Source organism: Rhamphochromis sp. 'chilingali' (genome assembly GCF_963969265.1).
Source record: "Rhamphochromis sp. 'chilingali' genome assembly, chromosome: 2".
NCBI classification, from domain to species: Eukaryota; Metazoa; Chordata; class Actinopteri; order Cichliformes; family Cichlidae; genus Rhamphochromis; species Rhamphochromis sp. 'chilingali'.
Window position 1 is genome coordinate 31,733,005 of NC_137930.1, and position 26,103 is coordinate 31,759,107.

The 26,103-nt window shown below is 38.1% G+C and overlaps 2 protein-coding genes across 4 annotated transcripts in view; one reads left to right on the top strand and one right to left on the bottom strand.

Annotated features, from left to right (window-relative positions):
- Window positions 1-26,103, top strand: part of musk (muscle, skeletal, receptor tyrosine kinase) — a 35,398-nt gene that overhangs the window by 6,653 nt on the left and 2,642 nt on the right. Inside the window, exons 5-16 of the mRNA XM_080874381.1 lie at window positions 222-363; window positions 445-569; window positions 3,817-3,976; window positions 4,465-4,474; window positions 7,128-7,391; window positions 11,092-11,285; window positions 12,810-12,833; window positions 12,989-13,077; window positions 17,339-17,513; window positions 17,726-17,912; window positions 18,009-18,203; window positions 20,254-20,402. Coding sequence (XP_080730507.1) covers window positions 222-363; window positions 445-569; window positions 3,817-3,976; window positions 4,465-4,474; window positions 7,128-7,391; window positions 11,092-11,285; window positions 12,810-12,833; window positions 12,989-13,077; window positions 17,339-17,513; window positions 17,726-17,912; window positions 18,009-18,203; window positions 20,254-20,402 — 1,714 coding nt within the window. The remainder of the gene's footprint in view (window positions 1-221; window positions 364-444; window positions 570-3,816; window positions 3,977-4,464; window positions 4,475-7,127; window positions 7,392-11,091; window positions 11,286-12,809; window positions 12,834-12,988; window positions 13,078-17,338; window positions 17,514-17,725; window positions 17,913-18,008; window positions 18,204-20,253; window positions 20,403-26,103) is intronic.
- LOC308392474 (uncharacterized protein) lies at window positions 22,113-24,116 on the bottom strand. Of its 3 annotated transcripts, XM_080875543.1 has the most exons (4): window positions 23,966-24,103; window positions 23,685-23,874; window positions 22,966-23,490; window positions 22,113-22,876 (listed from the first exon to the last, which is right to left on the bottom strand). In XM_080875543.1, exons 1-3 carry the CDS (start codon window positions 24,059-24,061, stop codon window positions 22,979-22,981), a joined length of 798 nt encoding a protein of 265 aa, XP_080731669.1. In that variant the 5' UTR covers window positions 24,062-24,103; the 3' UTR covers window positions 22,113-22,876; window positions 22,966-22,978. The 3 variants fall into 3 exon arrangements, with proteins under 3 accessions (XP_080731669.1, XP_080731668.1, XP_080731670.1); XM_080875542.1 differs by having other exon boundaries at window positions 22,113-23,490; XM_080875544.1 differs by having other exon boundaries at window positions 22,115-23,490; window positions 23,685-24,116.

Below are 26,103 nucleotides of genomic sequence, written 5' to 3' on the forward strand. Positions count from 1 at the left end.
TATACTCATGAGTAATTCATTTTTTTTCACTATTTGACCAGAACTGCAAATAGCTGGATAGTTTTCAGGTTTTCAAAACTGCAAGACATTACTTGAAAAGGAAAGTTATCCTGTTTTTCAGTTTGCTTTCTTGCGTCTCATAGCCTGTGTTGACAAATAGTTGGTAATAAATAATGCTAATATATCATTTCTATTTTTAAAACAAACAATAACTCTTCCAGGTCAATGACCGTGTTACTATTCTCGACTATGGGGCATTGAAAATTCATAACATACAGAAAGAGGATGCAGGACAGTACCGCTGTGTGGCCAGGAATAGCTTTGGTTTGGCCTTTTCAAAGCCTGTCACCATAGAAGTACAAGGTATGTATTTTAATGTAAGCTGTAGCTTGCAGTAAAACCATGTGTGTTTTCTACGCTATTGTTGTTTGTGTGTGCCCTCAGCTCCAGCACGAATCTTGCGGGTTCCAAAGGACAAAAGGGTGGCGTATGGCAGCCAGATTTCCCTAGAATGTAATGCCACTGGAAATCCAGTCCCAACCATTACCTGGCTGGAAAACGGGAATACTGTGAGTACTCAACTTGTGTGTGTGTGTTTGTGGGTACCTGTACAGCTGCTGATGCTGATATTTTTATAATATATACTGATTTTTTAACAAAAAAAAATAGAATTTAATCAAAATATCCAGCCAGCTATACATATCCATTCCTTGGCCTCTGTGTGATCCTACCAGGAATATGCTTGTCTCCCCCACAGTGGTTGCAACAGTGGTTGAATTTGGCTCAAATGTCAGTCACACACTGCCAACATAAGAGAAATTCTAGCACGTAGCTAAAATAGTGACACATTGTCAGCTGCATAGCTGTACATAATGGGAAAGCGGCAACAATAATTGATTAAATGTCCAAGCTGTCATGTAAGAGAGAGTGATGTTATGATTACAATTTGTATTCATTATAACCCCATATCAAAAGCAAATTAATAGTTTATTTTCTGCTGTAGGCATAGATATAGAACTACACAAATACTTATTGTCTAAATCCAACACATTATCATTACCCACTTTTTTGACTATAGCTAAAGAGATGACAGTTCACTGGGTAAATGCAAATGCTTACAAGGCACTCTTGGAAACAAATCCGTCCATTGGTTTCAGTTCTCCAGTAAGAATTATAGTATCCAAGTGGGCTTGCCACTTGGATACTATAATACATTTTAATACTATAATATTATGGGGCGATCGTGGCTCAAGAGTTGGGAGTTCGCCTTGTAATCGGAAGGTTGCTGGTTCGAGCCCTAGCTTGGACAGTCTTGGTTGTTGTGTCCTTGGGCAAGACACTTCACCCGTTGCCTACTGGTGGTGGTCAGAGGGCCCGGTGGCGCCAGTGTCCGGCAGCCTCGCCTCTGTCAGTGCGCCCCAGGGTGGCTGTGGCTACAATGTAGCTTGCCATCACCAGTGTGTGAATGAATGGGTGGATGACTGGATGTGTAAAGCGCTATATAAATACAGGCCATTTTTTTTCTCTTTTTAGACAAGCTTGCTTGTGTGTAGCTCTGCAAAATAGAAGCGGTTTTATTGATATATGTCCATCTGCTAATGACTGAGTAAATGACACAAAAGTAAAAGGAGTACTGTTTAAAGTTTGCAGCTGGGCCTTATTATCACTACACTAGCAAAAAAAACAACAATCCCAAAACCAAACAAAAAAACCCCCTTACACTGGAAAGCTAAAAAAACATGGTACTGCTATATTAAGCAGCTACTTCTGCTACTCCTGTACATAAAACAACGAATGATTTAGTAAGAAACTGAACACAAGCTATACTTTAAAGATCAACACTAAATGTGGGTACCTAAGGGTACCCGCAGGTCTGAATATTTTTGTCTTGGCTGTCATACGCAATATTCTATGGTTATAAAAGCAACTGTCCATTATACAGTTTGAGTGAACATAAGGATTCCTCCTTGTTTTTGGGTTGTTGTTTTTTCTTTATCAGAAATGAAATCAGTTAGAGACTGTGCAAAGTAAAAAATTAACATTTAACTTACAATTTTTGAACATATACTAAAGTAGCTTCCACCTTTTCTTTGAGCTTTGCCCGAGACCTACTCATACAGGGAAAAATTTATTTGTGCAATCTTTGTACATGTAGCAACAAAATAATTAGTCATGAAGCAGAGTGAGCATTAGCAAATATACAAACCAGACCTTACCTGAGATTGTATGCATATATATGTAAAATTACACATTTAACCTTTGCTGTCTTTATCTGTCTCTTTCACGCACGCACGCACGCACACACACACACACACACACACACACACAGACATTTAATGGCTTTGAGATCACAGCAAAGGAATTATCATCATGGTGACAGAGGATTGAAGAGATGATCTTGCATTTAGCTTATAATACACTCTGTTAATTTAATTTTTCATATTTATTTCCTTTCTTATTCATAGCCTTTTCCTTTTTTGTTTTCTTTAGGTCACGAGCAGTTGTCCAAGCATTTCACTACATATCGTACTGTGTATGACTGTGTACGTGACAAATAAAAAATTTGAATTTGAATTTATTAGTGTTAATTGTTTTGGTTTTTTTTAGTGTGAGAGGGGTATTGAAAGATGGGGTTGTTTTTTAAGGTTTTTAAGGGGTCGGAACCTTAAAATGCATGAAATTCAAATTGGAACAATGCAAACTTGAACGTGTATGTGAACACCTTTAAAACAGGGCTTTTTTTCATCAGGCAGCAGACATTTCTTAAACATGCTGTTGCGGTCGACATATACCACATAATGTCTGGGTATTTAATAGTCTTGGGTGCTAGCTACAAAGTGATTACATGCTCTTAATGCCTGTAAATACTATGTGTGGGCATGTGCTGATTAAAATGACTGTGAGAGTTGTTTTTCTGGCAGCTTGGTATGGTCATTAATTTCAGTGGATGGATGGATGGAGCTTGTCCTAAAAGCAGGCGGTGTCAGACGCAGTTTCAAATATAGACATAGCCGCTTAATAGCACCTCTCACATACACTCACATGCTCACACTTTAGAGGTCCTCACATATCATTTATAAATATATAAGTACATACATGAATCATCTAAAAACAACAGATACATTTTATCTGGCTAGATTTACAATGTGTGAACACTTTGGGAATTTCAAATCTGTTAAAATAATACAAGTGGTTATATCGGTGCCAGACACGTACTGAATGCATTTCATTTTATGAGCTTAACACAAAGGCTATAATGATCAGCGTATGAGGAGTTTACACACAATTATTTTTTTTAACTAACCAGTTTTACTCAGACCACTATCAAATATCAAATGACCAAAGTGTCAATAAGAAAAACATCTTGTAGTAATCTGTTATTACTCTTATTATTAGTAGTTTTATATAAAGTCTAGATTCTAATTTAAGATATATAAGTTTCAGTATTTATCAATATTTTATATAAATGTTTAATAAAATATGTAATATTATATATAAATAAACTGTCATGCAGCACCCTGTATTATATAAATTATTGTTAAAATTCACCTCCCATGCAGCAGTTATGAACAGGAAAGCTAGGCAGACAAAGCAAAACCTGATATTTATGTTTAATTCAGCAGAGGACTCAATTCAGCCTCAAGTGGCCATTCCAGGTAGTGCAGTTATTTTTTCCAGCTCTGTCATTTAAGCTTAGGATGCTCTCACAGAAAGTCTTCATGCATCTCTGCACTGTTATATGCAAATTGCTCATTGCATGTATATGACTGATTTTTACAACTTTGATCTTTTTGTCTCAATTTCATTTTCCTCCAGATCTCCGGAGCCTCAGTAGAGGAGACATTAGTGGGAGAGGTGATACTCTCTGTTCTTAAGGTGACGGTGACTAAGCCAGCCCTATATACGTGCCTGGCTTCCAACAGACACAATGCTGGAGCCAACACTGTCAAAGCAACTGCAAAAGTCACTGTTGCAGGTGGCAAGTTTTGATTTCCAGCTTATACTATGGTGTTACATGTTTCAAATTTGCTGCAGCCTGCTGCTATATTAGAGAAAAAATGTCTGCTTTCTATTTAGCTTCTATCTCGGTGTTTATTGTTACTGTCAGTACTACCTGCTGTTATGCTAGCTGCCAGTTATATTGGTTGTGCTTTGTGTGGTTTCAGCTGTTTGTTGCCTACCCCATTTGGTTACTACTCCTCAAACAAAGCCACTCCTTCACACACACACACACACACACACCTGTTCCCCAACAGAACACACTGCCCTTCCACCTGGTTGCCCCTCAGTCTCTCCACAGTTAGTGATGACTTGCAGAGAGTAACATCATGGTTGTTTTTCTCATCCTGCTAGGACTATTTTTCATCTATCAACCATTTCTCATCACTCTGTCTCTCATCTTTTTCCCTCTTCTTCTACTTGCTCCTATTCATCCCGTGTACTCTGGATACTGCCACTTCCCAGTAGAGTGGAGGTAAGAGAAAAGATATGTGCCAGATTTGCGTGAAGTTGTCTAAGCTTTGTTTCTTTTGTTACTTCTTTTTGTATATATTACATTTGAATTGATTGTAGAAAATGTTTCAGCTCATTTGACCCATGTTGAATCAGAATAATTTCACAGTACATTGCCTGCCACTATTTTTTTTAAAGTAAGCACCATAAAGGTCTCTGTGTTGCTGCTTCTATTCATTTTCCTGAACATGCCCGTATGCCAAGAAGAGAGTGGGTCTCTCAGTCACCCATATGGTGTGAGTTGAATTTGAACTGTTCTGAACCTTAACACAGCTGCTGTTGCCACATCTGGACTATGTAACTGTGAAGATGGAGAGAAAGAGGGAGACAAGATGCACATAGAAGGAAGCAGAAAGAACGAGACTAAAATAGAAATAAAATAAGGAAAATAAAATGTTGGCCTCAGGGTCCTTGATGAAAAATGAAGTACATTAAGGATAGAGGGCTGTAGGTCACAGAAAGGCAGGTTTAACCCTTTAGAGCCGATCGGAGCGGGAACGCTCTGTTATGCGTAACTATTTTTAAATCCCGGTAGCACTGCAACCACGTAAGCTAGCGCAAAAATTTTTTTTGCATATGAAACCGGAGGAGTTGTACTTACATATTGTGCCATCAGCTTGTCCTAGGTCACGGTTTCCTTCCACATAAAGCTTTGCAAAAACTGCATAAAAAGCGCTTGCAGGAACAAAAACATAATATTCCAGAAACACGCTTTGCCGGTCCGATCAGCTGTTCAAAACACTTCCTACGTTGGAATAGACGTCAGCGCGAACTTTTGCATTTCCGCCATTACCTGGCCGAAACCGGAAGTGACGTCATTTTCGCGGAAATGTAGTCTTTTTTGCGATCAGGGCCTCAGGGCCTATACTGCTCTTTTTAAAAGTTATCTTTGACTTTATGACTTTCTGTGTCGTTTCTGGGATGCTTAGGACTCATATTGCACTGCTGGAAATAGTTTATTTTGATGCATATGCTGCTTTTTTGCAAATTTGCAGTATAATATTTATTTTCGTTTTTCCTGCAGTGTATAAAAATTGGTGTATTTCAAAAATAAAACTATGAAGACACTCAAAATAAATTTCCTGTGGTGGGAAACTATTTTGTGCAACTTTTTTGTATTTACAGTTTTGAAGGATAAGCCTCTTAAATTTCTCTAACTACAAATATATGTTAAAAAAATCAAAAACGATTTTCAATTTTTTTGTAGTTTATTGCACTTTTTTGCAATTTATGTAATTACTATGCACTTAATGAATACATATTATTAAAATCTGGGCTATAATGGTTGTATTGATGTATAGCAACTTGAAATGCTCCCAAAAATGGCTCCACAGCATGTAAAAATATAATATAAGCTCTGGCGGACTTGGTTCTATGGTAGGTCTTAAAGGGTTAATGGCTGCATTTATCTTGATCACTTGTGACCACATCTGGACTAGATGCACAGAGATCTGGTGAGGAAGAAAGAGAAAAAAGAAAGAAAGAAAAGAGTGAATTGATAGATTTACAGGGCACCTTTGAGTTTGATAGTTTGGCTTGAACTCTGCTGAAGCACCAACCTCCCCAAGAGGGAACATCTGGAGTCTGTAAGAGAATGCAGACAGGCCGCAGTGATGCTGGAGTGAAGGTTATCAGAGTACATGCTGTCAGAAACACAGCAGTGTGGAGCAGACAGAGATAAATGTGGATCATAGCAATGCTTGAGGACTAACAGATGAGAAAGCATTAAGAAAAGGAGGCAAACAGGGTGAAAGAGGAATACAGGGACTTTGTCCCACAAACATTCATGTTTATGCAAAATAGGTATGACTGAGCTCCAGCAAGGAAGTTGAACAGACAGGATGCAATCTCACTTAAACTTTCTCCAACCTGTTTCATGATCAACATCTGGATGATGTTAAAGAAGATATTTCAAGTGAAAGATGATTTCTTTTTACTTTTTAGTGGACACTTGCTATAAGCCAAGACAGTAAAAACAGACCACTCTCTGTACTTTTAGTCTGCAACTCTTACTGGTTTTCTTTTCAATGATTTTGTTAAATTAAAATATGCAAATAACAAATACCTAAATTACACAAAGAAATATTACTAGAAAACGGTATGGAATATGGTCAAACTCCAGTTTTTGCTGCATGACTGAATCACACAAGGCATCTTTTCTATTAGAAATAACATGCCATCCCAAATACATATTAATGAATTAGGCACTAAAGTTACTTTCGCAAGTCCCTGTTCTTAGTTAGGTTTAGGCTCTTAAATCTGTTTGATGATGTGGTATTCGATGATTAGTAAAGGATCATGGTTATCGTCACTCCCCATAACGGTAGATGTTGAAAAATGGTGATTTGGGAGTGATCTCATGTGTTATAAACCTTTTCATCACATACTGCTAGGAGAGAAGGGGTATCTTAGATATGTAGGAGATTTGAAAAAAGCAAAAAAAAAAAACCGCCCCCAAAAAATTTACTCCCCAGGAATTAGTATGGTAGAGATGTGTTAGATAACACGCCTACAGTGGAGCTGTATAGAAATAAAAAAAAAAAGCATTAGAACTATTTTGTTGTGATTTTGCCTTTAATTTGCCAAATGTTTGTATGTGTGTCTCCTTTAAACAGACTTTATAAGGGGATCGCAGGCTACTGCAGTGCATATCGTGGAGATGTTTGCCGCACAATATTGCACGACGATTTGCTGGTTTTCTTTAACTCGTCCTTCTCAAACCCCGAGGACACGCAGGAGTACTTTCTTCAGAGCTGGTGGGCAGAGGTAGAAGGGCTCAGTGGGGTGTGCAGTCCTGCATTACGCTCATTGCTCTGCCACGCTTCCTTTCCTGACTGCAACCCATCAGGGCTAGGACCTGCACCAAAACCTGTCTGCAGGTAGTATTGTTCTCTGAGGTCTACCTTTCTCTTTGTTTTTGCACAGTGTAGAAATAAAACTGAATGGGTTGATATAAGTTGTGCACAACATATGGTTGTATAGAAGGCCAGGAGTGCTGAAAGAAAAACATAAATAAATATTTGATTAAATGTCTCATTAATTAATTAAAATTGGAAATACATGTATACATAAAAAAATCAAATTTAATTATGTAAATATGTCATCAATTGTTGACAACATATTTAATTATTTTATGGTTCCTGTGTTGCAGTGTATCTTATCTGTAACTGTCACTGAAGCTCAACCATAGGCCCTAATATTTGGTGGGTTACCATAGAAAATGAATCTAGACAGACTGATCCCAGATAATGGTGATAATATTAGTTAGGAAGTAGTTAGCTTGATTTGTTTTTGGAAAAAATAGAGACTATCTCTGAAAATGCTCCAATGTTTTCAACCTCCACTGACCCTCTGAGTGAAGGGTAGTAGTGATGGGATTTCCGGCTCTTTTTAGAGAACCGGCTCTTTCGGCTCGGCTCACTAAAAAGAGCCGGCTCTTTCGGCTCCGAACCGCCTCTTCAGGTTGTTTTGTTGCTTTAATTAATTTATTATTAACAATAATATAAAATTATGCACAAAAGGAATTACTAATGTAAAAAAAAAAAGTGGTTTTATTTATATAAATGTATATGGTGGCCCCTAGAGACAAAGCAAGTACAAACTCCAAAAAGCACGTACAAATTCCAAAACACATTTCTAGCATTAACTGAACTTCCAAAACAAAGCTACCTAGATCACTTAAATTACACAATTGAAAGCATATGTGTATTGTTTGTGTATTTATATACAAGCACTCATATATATTCAAATAATAAAAAAAAAAAGTTCATTTACCTGTTATTACCACACACCAAATCCGGTCGTTGGTACTTGCTGGCTTGTGTAGCCACTAGGTAACAAAAGCTCAACACTGCGCCTAGCATCCTGGAGCACTTCTGTTGTCTTTTATACGTGTTTTGGAGTTTTTACGTGCTTCTGAGTTTTTACGTGTTTTGGAGTTTGTACGTGCTTTGGAGTTTTTACGTGTTTTGGAGTTTTTACGTGCTTTGTCTCTAGGAGCCACCGTAAATATACTTTTATTTATTCACTCCACATAAAATGTAATAAATAAATCATATAATACAAAAACCAACTAGTCACAGTTCAACTTTAAACTATTTAAATTTTCAGCTTTTTCCTTTTAAACAAATTTAAAGTGAAACAACACAAAACACTGCAAACCACAACACAATTAAATATAAATTAAAATATGAAAACAAAAACAAGATGCATATTCTCTGTCATATGGGCCTGCATAAATAAACTTTCTGAATCCTTTATCATCTGCAACTGAAAATAGCTGTGGATGATTACTATACCTTTCTAATGTGACATTGTTGTCCCTGGCTCTCTTTCTCTCTCTGTCCCTCCCGCTCTGTTCCTGTGCTACTGAGTGTAACTACCGCCCCTCCCCCCTCTGCCTAGCACAAAGTACAAGGCTCGCGTGCAGAGTGAAGCAGGAAAAAAGTGCGAGAGGGAGAGGGTGAGAGAAAGAAAAAAAAAAACCCACGGCTTGCTATAAGGAGCCGGATCGTGTGGTTCACGTCAAAGACCCGGCTCTAAGAGCCATTTCGTTCGCGACCGACACGTCACTAACGGGTAGCATAATTCACTTCTAAAGTCTAACAATGCTTGTCTTGTTTTTGGTTTAAATTGGTGTTTTATTTATTTTAAAGCAAATTGGTTAGGCTAACATTAAAATTAAGCTTCATAACTTTATAGTTTTAGTGAACTTTAAATCAAATCAAATCAAATCACTTTTATTGTCACATCACATGTGCAGGTACATTGGTACAGCACATGTGAGTGAAATTCTTGTGTGCGAGCTTCACAAGCAACAGAGTTGTGCAAAATACAATAATGTAAACAAGCAAAATACAAGAATTGGCTACATCTGAAACTAATAAATATATGTACAATATATAATAGTATATGCATTTCTGGATGTGTATACTAAATATTTTTCTACACGTGTGTGTGTGTGTGTGTGTGTGTGTGTACACATATTTTACAAATTAAATAGAGTAAACAATAAATAAAATATATAAAAATATACAGAGTGAGACATGTGCAAAACAGTGGCATTACTGTACAGCAGGGGTGCTCAATACGTCGATCGCGATCGACCAGTCGATCGCAAAGGTAGTATTGGTAGATCGCATGGCATTAAAAAAATAGATGCCAGCCTATCATCCATCCCGTCACTTGATTGATACAGGGAAGCCAGTCAGATGACAGCAGATTTTTTCTGACGCTTAGGTCGCTGCGCATGCGCAAACAGCGGCGCGAAGTGTAGTAAAACTGACAAGCTAGTCAGCGAGTTAACTCCAATTTTTAGCTCTCGGTTTTTTCTCTTAAACCTGGCCGTCAGCAGCTACTGTCCGGACTATGCATCCCTGGCTGATTCAATTCAGTGCAAGTCATCAGAGTAAACTCAGGTAATGACAAAAAATTTACATAGTTAATTGTGTTGTGAAATATTGGATATTGCGGTTATGCATGTATATACATTGTAGATATAAAGAATCCTCAATATATTTATAAATAAGTATATGTTTTGGATTTTTGTAGTGGGTAGATCATTTTGACTTGGTCATTTTATAAGTAGCTCACATGCGGAAAAAGTGTGAGCACCCCTGCTGTACAGTATGGAGTGCATAATGTTAAAGTTCCAGTAGTGAAGGTGAGGTGTCTATGACGTGTTCAGCAGTCTGATGGCCTGGTGGAAGAAGCTGTCTCTCAGTCTGCTGGTACGGGACCGGATGCTGCAGAACCTCCTTCCTGATGGAAGCAGTCTGAACAGTTTATGGCTGGGGTGACTGGAGTCCTTGATGATCCTCCCCGCTTTCCTCAGGCACCGCTTCCTGTAGATGTCTTGGAGGGAGGGAAGCTCACCTCCAATTATCCGTTCAGAGCACCGCACTACTCGCTGGAGAGCTTTGCAGTTGTAGGCGGTTGTAGTTGTAATGTCTCATTTTCAGTATATTTTGAATACTCATTATCTCATTATCTCATCTTTATTTCAAGATGTTCAGATGAGTTGGAACAACTTATTTTTAATTTAAAATAAAAATTTTAATATGAGGACACAAGCATTTTCACCAGGATCTGGACTAGCATAACGGTGACTGATCTCAAGCGAGCTCCAGAAATGATAAATTTTTCTATATTTAATATTTAATCAACTAAATTCCGAACATGAGCTGTCTGTTTTGAAAGTTTTGAAAAAGCCTGCTAGAGTAAAAATAAATAAATTAATAAACTAACATTAACAAGTGATATACATCTTTTTTTCAGTAAGAGTTATACATACATGCATGATGGTTTTAAGAAAGAGCTGCTTAACAGTCTGTTGATTAAACAGTAATATTTAATTTAATTTAATATACTGCTGTACAGTTCTCAATCACTTTTTAAAAAATCAGTTTACTTATTTCAAATTCTCATTACTTAATGATGCATAATTAATTAGTGTTATTAGTATAAGTATTTATTTATTTCAGTTTGGCACTTTTGGCCCTCCACAGATTTGGACCCATTCAGATTTATTAAACAAAAGAAAGAATCACTGAATCTGATACACCTTTTCTTCATAAACAGAGAACACTGCCTGGCAGTGAAGGAGCTGTACTGCCATAAGGCGTGGCTGATATTAGAAGGCAGCAGTTCAGTCCAGTCTGGACTCTTCAGCTCTCTCACCGGGTCCCAGGCTCCCGTTTCACTGCTGCCAAAATGTCAGACCTTACCAAGTCTTTACACAGACCCTGATGGTTGTACATATGTTCCTTTTGCAGGTAAGACAACCTGAAGTGAAGTTTAATTAGTTTGTTGAACCACTTTAGTTGTAAAAATTGTTAGTTTGGTAGTTGTAAAATAAGTTGGGCAAAGACTAACGTATTTAAGAGCAAACTGACCTTGTGTTCTCTTGCACAAGTCTGTTAAATTAAAGATTTTTTTGTTTTTGTTTTTTAAAAAGAACATTGACTTCTGCTTTCATTAAACTAAAAAAAAAAAAGTAGCTATGAAAAGTAAGTGAAGCATTATGTAAAAGAAAGTTGGCTGGGTACAGCTGTGTGTGCTAAGGGCCAAATAAAGCATGGTCTGCTACACTGCAGGTCATTGATACTGATGAGGTCATTAAGAGGGTTTGTCTGAATTGAGCCAAAATATATAGCTGCAGGTGTGTGTATCTCTGTGTTTGTGTGTTTCAGTGAATCAGTACTGATCTTCTGGTTCAAATTACTTCATAGTAGGGCTGCCACAATTAGTCGACTAGTCACGATTACATCGACTATCAAAATCGTTGACGACTGATTTAATAGTCGACGCGTCGTTTGAAGCTTTGTAAGATCCCAAAAGACGCAGGAATAAGTAGTAGGATTTAAGAGTGTAATAACGGACTGAAACAGAAAATGGCAGCACTGCATGTACAAGGATGCCAGCTGCCGTTAAACCCCGAAGAAGAAGAAGTAGCTCTGTCCCAGAATTCATAGCGCAGCCCAGCTCAGTTTCCAACAATGGCGACAGCTAGTTAGTTTTAATATTACTCTTATTATTCTTTCTGGGTCACAAAATAAACGTTTAACATATTTCCAGGCGAGAATGTAGTTGTGTAAACTTCAAATATCTGCTTGGTTTATCAAGACACCACATATTTTCAAAAGCACTCTGACGTTTTTGGAGACGTCTGTTACCCACTAGCTCGATAGCTAGCCGGGGGTCAAGGCTCACTAGAGCTGGTGAGAACACCGGACTCCCGGCAAAACGTTTTCAAACCCACCGCCGTCTTTCGCTACTCAGGTTAAATATATATAAGTCACTTAGATAACTTAAACATGTTATTGTTTGGCTTTTTTTAGTATTTTATTTGTTCCTGAGTAAATCGGTTTGGCTGAGATTAAAGTTATCGTTTTTACATAGCTGAGCAGACAACTGATTATCAGAAGTGTGAGATGCTTGAGAATATACTCCGGTGTCCTGTTATATTTTAGATAGCAAGGAGTTTATTAAACTTCACCGAAACAATCTGCAGATTTCATTAAAATTTAATAAACTATCATCTTGTCTTTATTTTTAGTTAGCACATACCTTAAACACTTAAAGCTGTAAGCTAATGATAGTTATATAAGAGCAGATGCTGCTGGTGCAATAAGCTGTAGTTTTACGTCCAACGGATGCATGATCTGATTAGTTGACTAATCGCAAAAATAATCGGTGACAACTTGACTATCAAAATGATCGTTTGTGGCAGCCCTACTTCATAGTTCCTCTTCTTCTCAATATTTAGATTAATTTTTCTTAATCTTTTCTACATTCAGACATCAAGAAAGATCTAATTACAAGTAAGTACAAAATTTTTTCAGTACATCACAATGAATTTGTTTCTAGCTGCCATAATTAGTCCAATGCAAAAATGAATTACTCTATTATTTTAAAAAGTAATCGCTACAGTTAACATTGTTATCTTACGGTAAACTGTTCTGTTTGACATCAACAGGAACATGTTACAATGACCGAGGTTATTTCTACCAGGGTAGTGTGAATGTAACCAGGTCTGGGACACCATGTCAACCATGGAACCAACAGGTATTGTTGTCTTTGGGTACATTTGCGTAAACGTTCCTAGAGCTACAAAACTACTTAGATATTTTATAACTAAAGTATAAAACCAGCAAAAGTATGAAATAACCACATGTAATCAAAAAACAGGACACACTTGAGTGTTTTCAGCTGATTTTAACCAAGAAAAGATGCTTCACTGATATTTTGAGTGTGTGTGTGTTTTAGGTTTTATGTATGTTCAGTTTTATATTAAAACATTCCTTTCCCTTACTCAGAAGCAGAAAAGCATACAAAAATGCTTACATGTGCAAACAACAGCAAATACAGCGTCACACAAATGTGTTAATCACACACACACACACCCACCCACACACGCACGCACTCTTCCTGTAGCCCAAAAGCCCCTTTATGTTTTTATGGCTTTGCTCAGTGAGAGGGTCTGTTTGGGTGAACTGTTACTACTCTCCCGTGCAGTGTGTGTGTGTGTGTGTGTGTGTGTGTGTGTGTGTGTGTGTGTGTGTGTGTGTGTGTGTGTGTGTGCCAGGTCAGCAGAGAGGGAGGGACTCATTATGTCACATCCTGCCTCTGGAAGCAATTAGCTCTCACACGCATATGTTCCACATGCTCCGTCACTAAAACACACGCACACACACACCCACTCCCACTTCAGCATATTGGATTTGCTCACGCACATATACTCTACTATCTGCTAACTGCGAAAAAGCTTGCTTTCTAATGCAGTTCTCAAATGTTAGTACTTACACTTATGTTTACTACTGAACTGTTGTTGTTTTATTCTTCGTAAACACCCCAAACTATGTGTGCATAAGACCACATGAAGAAAACATATGAATACCACATTTAACCGTGTCTGATGTAAACAAGTAAACATAAACACATAGGTTCGGTTTTGTATTCTACAAGAATTATATTCAGTTCAACCATCTTCACTCTTAAAACCAGTGACATGTTTACTGTTCTCAATACTGGATGACATTGGCCAGAGATGCTTGTGTGTCTGTGTGCATGGATTGGTTTGTGCAGAAATATAGTCACTGTATATTACATGTATTTATGGGAAAGTCAAGACTAGTACCACTATACCACTAAATGTGCAGTTATTTTAGCTTCAGAATGTTAACACCCTTTCTCTGCAAAATTGAAATGTATTTTAATTAAAGGCAGGCACTGGAAAAATTACCAAAAAAAGAAAAAAAATCCTTCTCCAGAATCCTATTGTGGTAAAGGGCTCATTTCATAAAACATTCAACAAACAAGTGTCAACTTGTAATATGAGCTCATCTTCTTTCGTGGTAAATTTCAATGTATGTCAAAAACAGAATCACGCCTGAGCTTGGTGAGAGTTATGTAGGAATAATAAGATTACCTGCACTGTATGAAGGGTGATCATTTGTGGGGGGAAAATGCAGACAATCCCGTGGAATTGAATGTTGAATACTGAAAGTAAAAAGGTGGCATTGACTGTTTTATTTTTTTTATTTGAACTGTAAGACTTTACAAATACCCTTTAGTTTGCATCCTATCTGCTAATTTGAATTAAAATTAGCTCACTTTACACTGTTATAGCATAGTGACAATAACAATGCACACCGTCCTTTCAATTAGAATGTTCTAATCATCTAAGCTCTATGCATGGCACTATGATAAGAACAATAGTCTATTCCACATATATGCTTATCCAGCCTTATTTTTCCTTTTCTAAGATAGTCTTGTTTAAATTCTAGATTCATTCCAGAAGATTTTTTAAAGTCTTATCTCTAAGACATTAGGGAAAATGTTAGCTCCTTTACATAGCCATTTACAACAGATTGGACTAGTGTAATTTTTTGTTTAGACATGATATTGTACAAATGAAGAAGCCTGGATTTTCCGAGTGTGTTTTTTAATACCATAATCTTGAATTGTGACCACAGACTCATCAAATTACTCATACATTTGAGAGGCAGGTCTGAATTGACATCATAAACTTCGTAAGTGTTACCGGAAAACAGAGGGCTTGGTAAGTGGTAAGTGCAGAAGCACTAAAGGGAGCAGGGCTTAGCAAACCAGTGCTGTGTGTTGTCTGCACTAGGACAATAGGATTGAAGCTATAAAGAAGACAGAGTGACATCAGGAAGTTAGGCTTTAGTCCATGCTGCTTCCAGGAAAAGACTGTTACTTTCTGATATAATGTCCTGGCTGAACATAAGTCAGAAGGTGAGCTGTTAAACATGATGGAATCATTTTGATGATTAAGCTGAAGTTCCTGGCCAGCACCAAAGCTTTCATTTCCTCCTTGTAAGCAGCATATACCACCATTATTGGGGTAATGTCTCTTGTAACAATTCTCCCAAGGCAATGTTAATGTGATTGCACAATTTTGAACTCAACAACCATTTTTTTTCAGTAGATGTTTTCAGATAGACCTTGGTGCTTGGGGATGTGTACTTTACAAGTTCATAAATTTACTTGCATCTCATTGTCATTTTATTATAGAAAATCAGACAAGATTTGTGTTAAATATAAACATCAGAGTGAAATCAGAGGGTGTTAAACTAAGAGTCACACCCAAAGTGTGATACATTATAGGGCAAAGTAGCTGTCCCATAACAAAATGACAGCCACACTGAAGTACAAGACGCAGAGTAAGGAGTTAATAAAAAAAATATAGTCTGGTTACAACAGTATGTATGGTCTGACACATCCTTTGTTTAAAGATTGGAAAGTAAGAATGGTAGGCAACTGACCAAACCACTGAGGTACATATGCCAAAGTCCATCCTTCAAAATAAAATAAAAAATTAAAAAAATGTTGTGAATTATTTTTTTAATCAGTAGCTTTCATTGCCCCCAAAATTGGGGCTTTAGCCTTTAGCCCCACCCCTTTGCTTTGTCTTCTATCTTCCACACATCAGAGAGCATATGCTTTACATAAATATTTTCATAATACAAATGATCCCTAATCAGCTCTTTGAGTTTTATAGGAAATGAGCAGAACACTGTAATGCTCCACAACATATGCTATTCTGCTTAGAATGACTTCTGTCTCATAAAAATCACATTTCCGTTCAGCACAAACATGTAAACTGTAAATGTACATGATACATGAATGGAGTAACTTTGGTGCCATTTTGTGCTGAGTCATAGAAATACTGCAGACGATGATTCACAACTTTATTGCAGGGGAAAACATTGCTAACGAACTAAACATACTATACAACACTGTCATTCTCATGGTATATATATGACTCGGCGTAAGAATCATCCATAAAATAATAACACAGTGGCCACTAATTAAACATTAAAAAGGGTCGAGTTCTCTGCAGGAAATGCAACTTGATCCACTGCTGGGGATTACTTACCAGCAGAGATCATTTGTTTATGCTCCAAAACCCCCTTTTCTGCTAGAAATCCTCTCTCTCTATGGATCTAGAGTGTTGCAGAATAGTGTTGCAAAATGCCTGCAGGAAGAAGATTGGGGAGGATGGTTGGTTGTATGAAGTGTTACACTTTGACAATGGAGGCTTGCATCCCATTTCCTGCCAAATGTCAGTGTATTATCTTGAAAGGCGATGACAAATGGCCTAACTTGTCATTCTAGTGCGAAGACCTGTTGTTTTAAGCATTCCTGGCACCAGTTAGGAATCAACCCCATGCTGTTGACTTCACACGTTCAGCTACAGCAACATGTGTTGAACCCAACATTTTCAGTTCATGTCTTCATGTCTCTTGGGATGGAGTTGGCCATTGCTCTTTTTATGATTAAAGCTCATGACATACAAGCCCACCAGATGTTCCATATTTAAGTTGGCAGTCTAGATTCCAGGAACAGTCATGCAACCCCTAATGTCCCTCACAATAGCCCATGGTTATGGAGCTGTAACCTTACTACACAGAACAGAACCTGGAAGAAATATTTGGAAGGTCATCTTAGCTTCACTTTTGATTTGAGACTCACCAGTTTTAAAAACTATCCATCCAAATCAATTCTTTCTTTCACAGAAAACTCACTAGAACTGATCCCTCAGCAAAGGTAGATTTCCTCTTTACCCCCTCGGAATACAGGGTCAGCAACAGAACAGAAAAGAGATCATGCATTACACAGACTCCAGCCCTGTACTCACAGGTTGCAAACCACGTTTATTCACCAATTAATATACTTAACCGTCCTTGTTGCAGTATGTATGTTGGTGATTTTTCTTTTTCTATTTTATTCCTCTTAGTGGGAAAGGCCTGAGAAAGTGTTTCTCTTTTTTTGATCCTTACTACTGTGCTTTATCCTGCAGGTTCCCCACCAGCACCATTTATCAGTGGATGTCATTCCAGAGTTGAAGAATTCAGGCAATCACTGCAGGAACCCAGGAGGAATCAGTGACAAGCCCTGGTGTTATACCTTAAATCCGAACATACGCTGGGAGTACTGTGCTGTTCCACAGTGTGGGGAAACAAGCATAGCATCAGGTACTGCCCTCTGCATTCAGAACTTTTTTCCCCACTTCACCTGTTTACAGTTCCTGTTTTCTTTACACTTGAAACCAACACTTCACCTACAGTAGACTAAAAGCTACCCAGTAGCCAAAACTTTGACTGCACAATCTGGATTTTAGACAACAGAGTTCTAGATTTGTCATTTTTCCAAGTTTAGTGACTTTTCCTATATCTGTGCTTTTAAGTAGTGAAGCCAGAGTCTAGAGACCCTCTCCAGACCCCTCGTTTCCCTCCCGTGACCACAACGTCATCTCCAGCTTACTCAATGTCTGTCATCGTCGTTATCCTGACTGCTCTTGCAACTGCAGTATTTCTTGCCATTATCATTCTTGGCTGCCGCAGATGGAAGAAGCAACTGAGGAATCGGAAGAGGTAAAAGAAAGATGATAAAGATGGAATATGTTTCTTTATCTAGTGTCTGTTTTTATCCTTGTAATGCTCACGCTTATATTTATTTATTTTTATTAGAAGAGTAATAGAGACCCCGATGTTGAACGCCCTTCCATCAGAGCTATTGCTCGATCGACTCCACCCTAACCCCATGTACCAGCGCGTTCCTCTGCTGCTGAACTCAAAACTGTTGGCCCTTGAGTATCCCCGAAATAATATTCAATACGTCCGAGATATCGGGGAAGGAGCCTTTGGACGAGTTTTCCAAGCCAGGTGAGAAAGAAGAGAGAACTGGGGAAATACAGCATGGACAAAAGAAGAGATGAACAAATATGATAAAAAGAGAGATTAAGGGGAAGCAAGAGTATTTCTCATCAAATGGTTAGAGATCTAAAAGGATGTTTTCTTCCAGCGCAGCACTGCTTTTGCACACTAATATTTAATATTGCCATGTCATAATCATAATCGCATCCAGGGACTAAGCTGATGATGCTGATATGTCTAAGGCAGAGGGAAAGGGCAAGGGAATGAGACAGGATTGAGAAGGATGACATGGCTAAACAAGGTCACTGGTCATTTTGAGAACTGCTGCGTCATTCACAAAGTCACAAGGCAAGCTGTTACAGGTGTCACTTTCACTGCACCCTGAGCCTGTTTACAGCATGACATGAATGTTGCAAACCTATCTCTTTAATCACACTCAATACCAGAGCTGGGTCATATTTCTAAAAAGTCATAAATCGGTCATGAGCATGAATCTAATTTTTTTAGGCTTGATAGATAGCAGTCGTCAGAAATTTGTAGCGCTCGTTATCAGTCAGAATGTTGTAATATTGGTGTAATCTGCTTAAATTCAGATGACATACAGTGGCATGACTCCATGAAGCAAACATATAGCAGAGCCACTGAACCTATCAAGCCTCTTTGACAGTTTTTTGTAGTTTACTAAAATAACCCAAATCCAATTATTTTTTGGTTGTATTTTACAAGGTTTACTGAATACAGGATTTCACAATCACAGCTATCTATAATTGTTTGCTGTCACAGCCAAGAATTCAGGACAGCAGAAGTAAATCAGTTTAGATCTTCCCGATATAGGTTTTTCAACTTTGTTAGACTCCCTGTTATTCATGCAACACAGCCTTGTCACCCATATGACGTCCATGACTGTGCTACAAAATAAAGAATGTAAAGCCCAATGCTCAACTGCCTGTTTTGAAAACTAAAAAAAGTATTTGATTAATACAAGAAAAAAGGAATCTCAATTTAAATAGAATTTCTTATTGTGTTGTAAGTAACATGATTATAACAAGTCAACTCAAAGCAACACACGATAGACAACATTTAAGAAGCCACATAAATATAATGCAATAGATAAACGGAGGCAACAAATCACATCATATGATAGCTTGATCACAGAGCAGTACAATAATAGCATGCAGCATTATGACAGTAGCACCTGAGTGCATAGTCAGTCAAATCTGAGAGATGTCCTTAAGGCTAGATGATAATCCCTCGTTGAAAACTAGAAAGATGCAGTATATAGACACCTCTGGGACCATAATGCGCACACTGACTTACATGAACACAAATACATACTCTAACGCACACACTTGTATGATTATACAACTATGATATGAAACCTCCAAAACAGAAGTTTCACAGGAATAAACTCATATGCACATGAAGTACACAGTATGTATGTGCATTCTTTAGTACAATGTAATGTATGCATCTCAATCTAAATCAAAAGCAAACACAAGCTGTTTCCTGTGTGCACATTCACTTAGTAAATACATGACTATAGAGTGCACTTAATCATTTGTGACACACACACACACACACACACACACACACACACACACACACTCACACACACACAGAGCCACGTGAAAGATAGTTACTTAAATAGACCTGAGGAAAAAAATAACTTCTTCTCTGACATCAGCGCTTCAGTCTGTTTTTTGTGTGACTCTACAGTATGTGTGTGATATCATTGTTTTTATCAAGATTATTGTCCCAGCTATATCTACTTTAGGAAACATCATTTTGCGCCTGAGCCAACAGAGGAAGTATTTCTCTGTAGACCTATTAGCATAAATATGTGTTCATATATGTGTTTCATTCATATTTCTAACGCTTAAATAGCTGTGTTGTTTACTTAGACACTTTTGGGTAAAGCTAAAATACACATTTGAAACATATGGTAACAAAAGTCTGGTTTATGCATTAGTGACAAAAACATTAACAATACAATAGAAATACTGATAATATAATATTTTCGTGCTCAGTTCATGAATATCTTTGTTTGTGTCTGTTTCAGAGCTCCAGGCCTGCTACCCATGGAGTCTTTCACAATGGTTGCTGTGAAGATGTTGAAGGAGGAAGCTTCAGCTGACATGCAGAATGACTTCCAGAGAGAGGCAGCACTCATGGCTGCATTTGACCATCCAAACATAGTTCGACTCTTAGGTTAGTGTGTGCTTGTGTGCAAACGAGAGAGAAAAAGTGTGCAACGAAAAATCTGATTTCCAAAGAGACAACGGTCACAGATGGAGCTTACATTGAATAATTGCCGAATCCCTGAGTTTACTTCAGGGAGAAGTAAAGTAAAGTGGAAAAACAGAAACATGGAAATGGAGGAAGAAGAAAAAAACTCAAACAAGATTGAAAAGACAGAATTGGACATGTAAAAACTGATAGAAATCGACATTTATTATTTGGTTTCAGAGTTTTATGGCCTGAAAGTGCATTTAGGTATCTAAAATAAATCAGTTATTTAAAAGAAGCCGGACCAAACAAAGAGCTTTTGAAAAGAATGCTTTTCAACTCATAGAAGAGTCTTTTGGGTCATTTAAAATAATATTTCTATTCAGTTGTTAGTTTTCACCTGCTTATGTTAAGCAACAATTTAACAATAAACTTTCAAAAAACTGTAGAGCTTTCATTAAAAAGAACTAAATAATAAAATTAAAAAGAAAAGATTGCCTCTTAGTATTTCCCTGAGTCTGATTTTCCAAACAGCAATTTTTCGGAAAGAATTCACTCTCTTCAGATGCTTTTTTTTGTTTGTTTCCCGCTGTGGACCTATCAAAGTCCGAGAATAATCCACATAGTGCTGTTTGCCAGTAAACAAGTGCTGACTGACAACTAATGTGCCTTTGTTGGCCAATATAAAACAAATGTGCTCTATTAAAATTCCGTATCTTCACTAATGCAGCTTATCTAATCTAATACAAACAGCTCACATCCAAATATATTTCCAGGAAGACATTTGGAGATACAGCATAGTTGGTGCAGTCAGCGAGTAAACAGAGCTGTTGATCACTGGCTGTGCTCAAAGAAGTTTTCTTTTGCAGCTCCAGTCGTTGTGCAATATATTTCTTCAAAATTAGCATTCAGTCACTCCCTCACTCACTATTTTTTGTTATTTTCTGAGTGGCATTTTAGATGACTCATCTGGAGAGTGATACACTAAGAGCAAAGACTCTGGTGTGCATGAAACTGGAGTTGGTTAGATTATTTCCTTAACCTTTAATTATCCTCTAGACTAATAATACAGCCGTAAATCATGTGCAGGAATATATGCATCATCCAAAACACGAATGCGTCAGAATTAGATATACCATAAGTCTACATGTGTCTTGTGCCGTGTGTGGCCTCTGTCTTCTATATATTTAGCAATGAGTGAAACATTTTAATCCAGCTACCGTCCTTTAGCAAAGGTCACTGGCACTAAATTACAACTTGTTTCCCCCACCCTGTACACAGAAGCATATACACCCAGCCACCTTCACACACAAACACACACACACGATAATTGTTCTCTGGTGAGCTGTTCTATCTAGTGTCCCACAGGATATGAATTAAGTGAACATGACCTCCAACCTCCTCCTCGCCCCTAAAGTTCATTGGAAGTATGTTGCAATCGCAAAAAAAGTGAACTACAACTAAATACAAATACTTTAGCTTCTGGCTTCAGTTGTTCAGAAAGTTTAACACTTAGACCCCCGGAGAGCAGTCATTTTGGTTTTCTACCTTAGACCCCCGCGGAGTCATCATTTTGCGTTTCTACCTTTAAAAGCCGGAGAGCAGTCAGTCAAATGCTGGAGTCGTTCATATGTATATTGGGTCGTTACCTAGGAATTCTGGAGGGAGGGGAGTGGGGGTGAGTGATTGAGGGGGTGGGGGAGCTGCTAAAAGCGGTGAGCTTCCTTTTGTGTTTCATCTTGATGCATTCTCAATCATCCAGGGAAACAAATCTCCAAAAGTCACCAACTTGGAGTGTTTCAGTTTGCCATCTTGGGGAGAAATCAACACACATGGGTGTATGTCCTTTGTTGCTGACATTTATTGATAAAAACAGTACAAAAAACCAACCATTTGTACACATATTTACAAATAATTCAACATTGTCAGCAATCACTCACAATCCTGGCACTGCCATGGTACCTGTAGTCTGCATTTACCACATGTGTACCTGTAGCAGTGAACACATCGCACAGTGGCCTGATTTATCTTGCATTTGTGTTTGACCTGACACGTGGCTCTTTTTCCAGGGCTCGGTGTGGAGGGTTCTGCCCGAAGCAACTGATCTTTTCTTGCCTTCTTCGCAGCTACATGAGAGTGAGCCAACTCTGTTGCAAGCGCCACCAGGAAGTCCACCCGTCTTTCCTTCGTCCCGGTGCATGCTTGATACAGCACATGTGCATTCAGTGCTGCCATGTCAATCATGTTATAAAACACGGCGACTGGCCAGCGCCGTGTTCCTTTGCGGACAGTGTACTCCAGAACCATCTGGTCAATCACATCCACGCCACACTTTGTTTTGTTGTAAAGGGTGACAGTGTTTGGTGAACCACGCTGTGCATGCTGCTAAGAATATAGACTGTCTTCTTCCGTTTGGCCGCATACGCCGTCAGCGTGGCAGCAGAGGTTGAAAACACCTAAGAAATAAGATAAATTGTTATTTTCATAGCCCTTTTACACACAATGAAACACATAAACATAGAACCACAAAAGACCTGCAACATACCTGAGTGGTGAATTCATTGCGATCTGTTGCGATCTGCAGCAAACTTGTCAGTCTTTGCTCGATCACAGCGGGTGGACTTGTCATCAAAGCGTAGGTGTTGCATGATGTTTTGGAAGCGGTTTCGTGCCATAGTTCCAATTATCTGTGGGTTTCCCAGGTTTGCTGACCAGCAGTCATTTACCGATGGAAGCCTGCAAACCCCCCGCAAGATCACAATTGCAATAAATGCCATTAGTTCAGGGAGGTCCATGAACCAATGAACATGCTCCGTTTGCTGTGCATGTTGAATAGTCCATTCTTGAATGCTACGAAGCATGTCAAGAGTGACGAAACACAGGAAGCTCTGAAGGCGACTCGAGATACTTCTCCTGGCCTTAGCCGTTGGCTCTCCATCTGCAGCGTACGCTTCTATTGGGGTGAAAGGGAGACAGGTCCCCACCTGTTCTTCACGCCACACTGTGCCATCTTTCGCTGTCTCAGTCCCCAAACAAGGTCTCTTTTTCGGTGGAGAAGCAGTCTCCTCATCTGCAGTGTGAACAAATTCAAATTGTGAGCAAAATGGGAAGGTCAAACAAAATCACAAATGCATGCATAGATACTAATTATAATTCCAGTATCTCCTCCTCTGTATCAGAATAATGTCTGAAATATCTTACTTACTAACTACATCCACTTACTTGTTTGAAATGAAAAAGGAAATAACATGAAATGAAACTAACCGGAAGACTGATCAGACAGCTCTGAGTCCGAATCCGGCTGAACTGCTAGGTCTTCTCCATCCGAGTCACAAGGGTCGACTTCCGTCAGGATCATTTCCAAGGCCTGCTGAGTGGTGAGTCTTCTCTGCATTTTCTTTCCTTGGAGAGGAGGTCCGTACACCAGAGGCAGTGCCAGGATTGTGAGTGATTGCTGACAATGTTGAATTATTTGTAAATATGTGTACAAATGGTTGGTTTTTTGTACTGTTTTTATCAATAAATGTCAGCAACAAAGGACCTACACCCATGTGTGTTGATTTCTCCCCAAGATGGCAAACTGAAACACTCCAAGTTGGTGACTTTTGGAGATTTGTTTCCCTGGATGATTGAGAATGCATCAAGATGAAACACAAAAGGAAGCTCACCGCTTTTAGCAGCTCCCCCACCCCCTCAATCACTCACCCCCACTCCCCTCCCTCCAGAATTCCTAGGTAACGACCCAATATACTTATGAATGACTAGCCAATTTAGCTTCCACTTCCACCATTTGACTGCTCTCGGGTTTTATAGGTAGAAAGGTAGAAGCCTGGGGATGCTAGTGTTAATATAGATCAGAATAATTTGGATTTGGATTAAGAAATCTCACATTTCACGATCCAGGATCAGGTATTCAGTCCCACTTTTCTGCCTGTACAATTATCTTAACAAATGAGTGAATACTTTTATTCACTCATTTTTATTTATACAAATACTTTTTATTTGTATAAATAAAAAAAGTTCATCACTCAATTAAAGAAAAAAGATTCAGATTTCTTCATTTAACAATTTTTTTCTTTATCTTTACCAGATGAAAATGTCTTCAGTGCACTTTCATCTGCTAAGGAAGAGAAACTGTGCTTGGGATTGTCTCAGTTCATGGTATCATTATAATTAGAACGATGTGATTAATGGATGTTTCATAAATGATGCTACATAAAATAAAACTGGATCCAAGTTTTCTCAATCCTAAATTCCTGAAATAACTGTGTGCTCAAAATAACAGAGAAATAATAATAGTAATGATAAAAGAGTGGATTACATAAGGTTGTCTCATTCCACAATTTTGAAAATTTTGAATCTATTTCAACATTTTTGATCCAATCAGATTTTAAAAAAGATTACATCTGACCAACTGTGCGCTGAAGTACAGTGTTCCAACTCTGTGTTCCACCACTGAGCTGCACCTATATGAGCACTCCCTTACTTGCAGTGGACATCCCTGGAGGGCAGTGCCAAATGCAGTCCAAGGGCTGCCTGTGCAGTGATTTTCCGTCTAGCTAAATAAGGCCCTTCATTGATTTCCCCAGAATTCAGCATGACACATTTCATAATTTGTGTGGCTTTGGAACCTCAACAAGGAGGGGAAATAAATGTTACTGGGTTTGAACAATGTTTAAACTGATTTAAAATGACCAATGGGCCATTGAGCTTCCAGTTTCTTTCATTGAAAAACAGAAGCAATAGTAAATGCAGTCAATCAAAATTATAACTGCGGCCAATAATAAGTTGGTACATTTCAATGCACTAACTGCATAAATTACACTATTCATGCACTAAAGTGAGAAGAAAAGAAGAGTGAACTGAAGGCACTGTTTGAAAGTGGTGTATTTCTGTTCCTCTAGCAATATATTTTTTAACTTGTGCTCAAAAGAACTGAAACTTTTTTGTGAACCATACGGATGGCAGACCGGAGGGCTAGTCTTGGCAGTGTGTGCTCACAAGCTGCAACAAGTACTCACAGGAATGGAAGAACAAACAAGCAGACAGACACTCTTTTATAGAGTTGTAGTAAATAAGGAGGAAATAAAGTAGGATGAATTTTGTCACTTTTGTCAAGATCCTGTTTCACCAAAGACCTCATTCATATGCTTGATTTTTGTTTTGTTTTTTAAAGTTGACATCTCACTCCTGCAGTTTAAGTTTTTATCCAATAAGTATGGAAGTTCTGTCAAATAAAGGTTGCATTCCCACTATATTCAGTATAAATTGGCATTTAACAAATAAATCCATGTCGTTTTAAAGATACTGTAGCACTGTTTGTGCTGTCCTCATCAAACATCCAAAGCCCGTGGAAGCCCTTACTGTTAAAAATGTAAACACAACATTTCAAATAACTTGTATTAATCACAAGTGATATTTATAACATGAGCAGCCTCAGTCATTACACTCTCAATTTAATAATCTGCCTTCATTTGCCATCATTTCCCCAAACCCAGCTCAGGAAAAAAAGTCCAAAAAAAGTAGAAACTTAATTTGCCAAAAATAAATATATCATATTTATATCAAAGATCCACTAAAGTAGATGTAAGAACTCATGCATGACTTATTTGTGAGTACATGCCCATCTGTGTTTATGTCTGGGTAATAGTTTTTTTTGGTTTTTTTTGGCATTTTAAGGTAA

What these genes read in the sequence shown, in the direction of transcription:
- LOC308392474 (XM_080875543.1), bottom strand. Translation starts at nt 24,061, where the DNA reads ATGCATTCTCAATCATCCAGGGAAACAAATCTCCAAAAGTCACCAACT. An exon ending in AGAAATCAACACACATGGGT is followed by an intron (nt 23,875 to 23,965) that starts GTAGGTCCTTTG and finishes CAACATTGTCAG; the next exon opens with CAATCACTCACAATCCTGGC. An exon ending in GCTGTCTGATCAGTCTTCCG is followed by an intron (nt 23,491 to 23,684) that starts GTTAGTTTCATT and finishes TTCACACTGCAG; the next exon opens with ATGAGGAGACTGCTTCTCCA.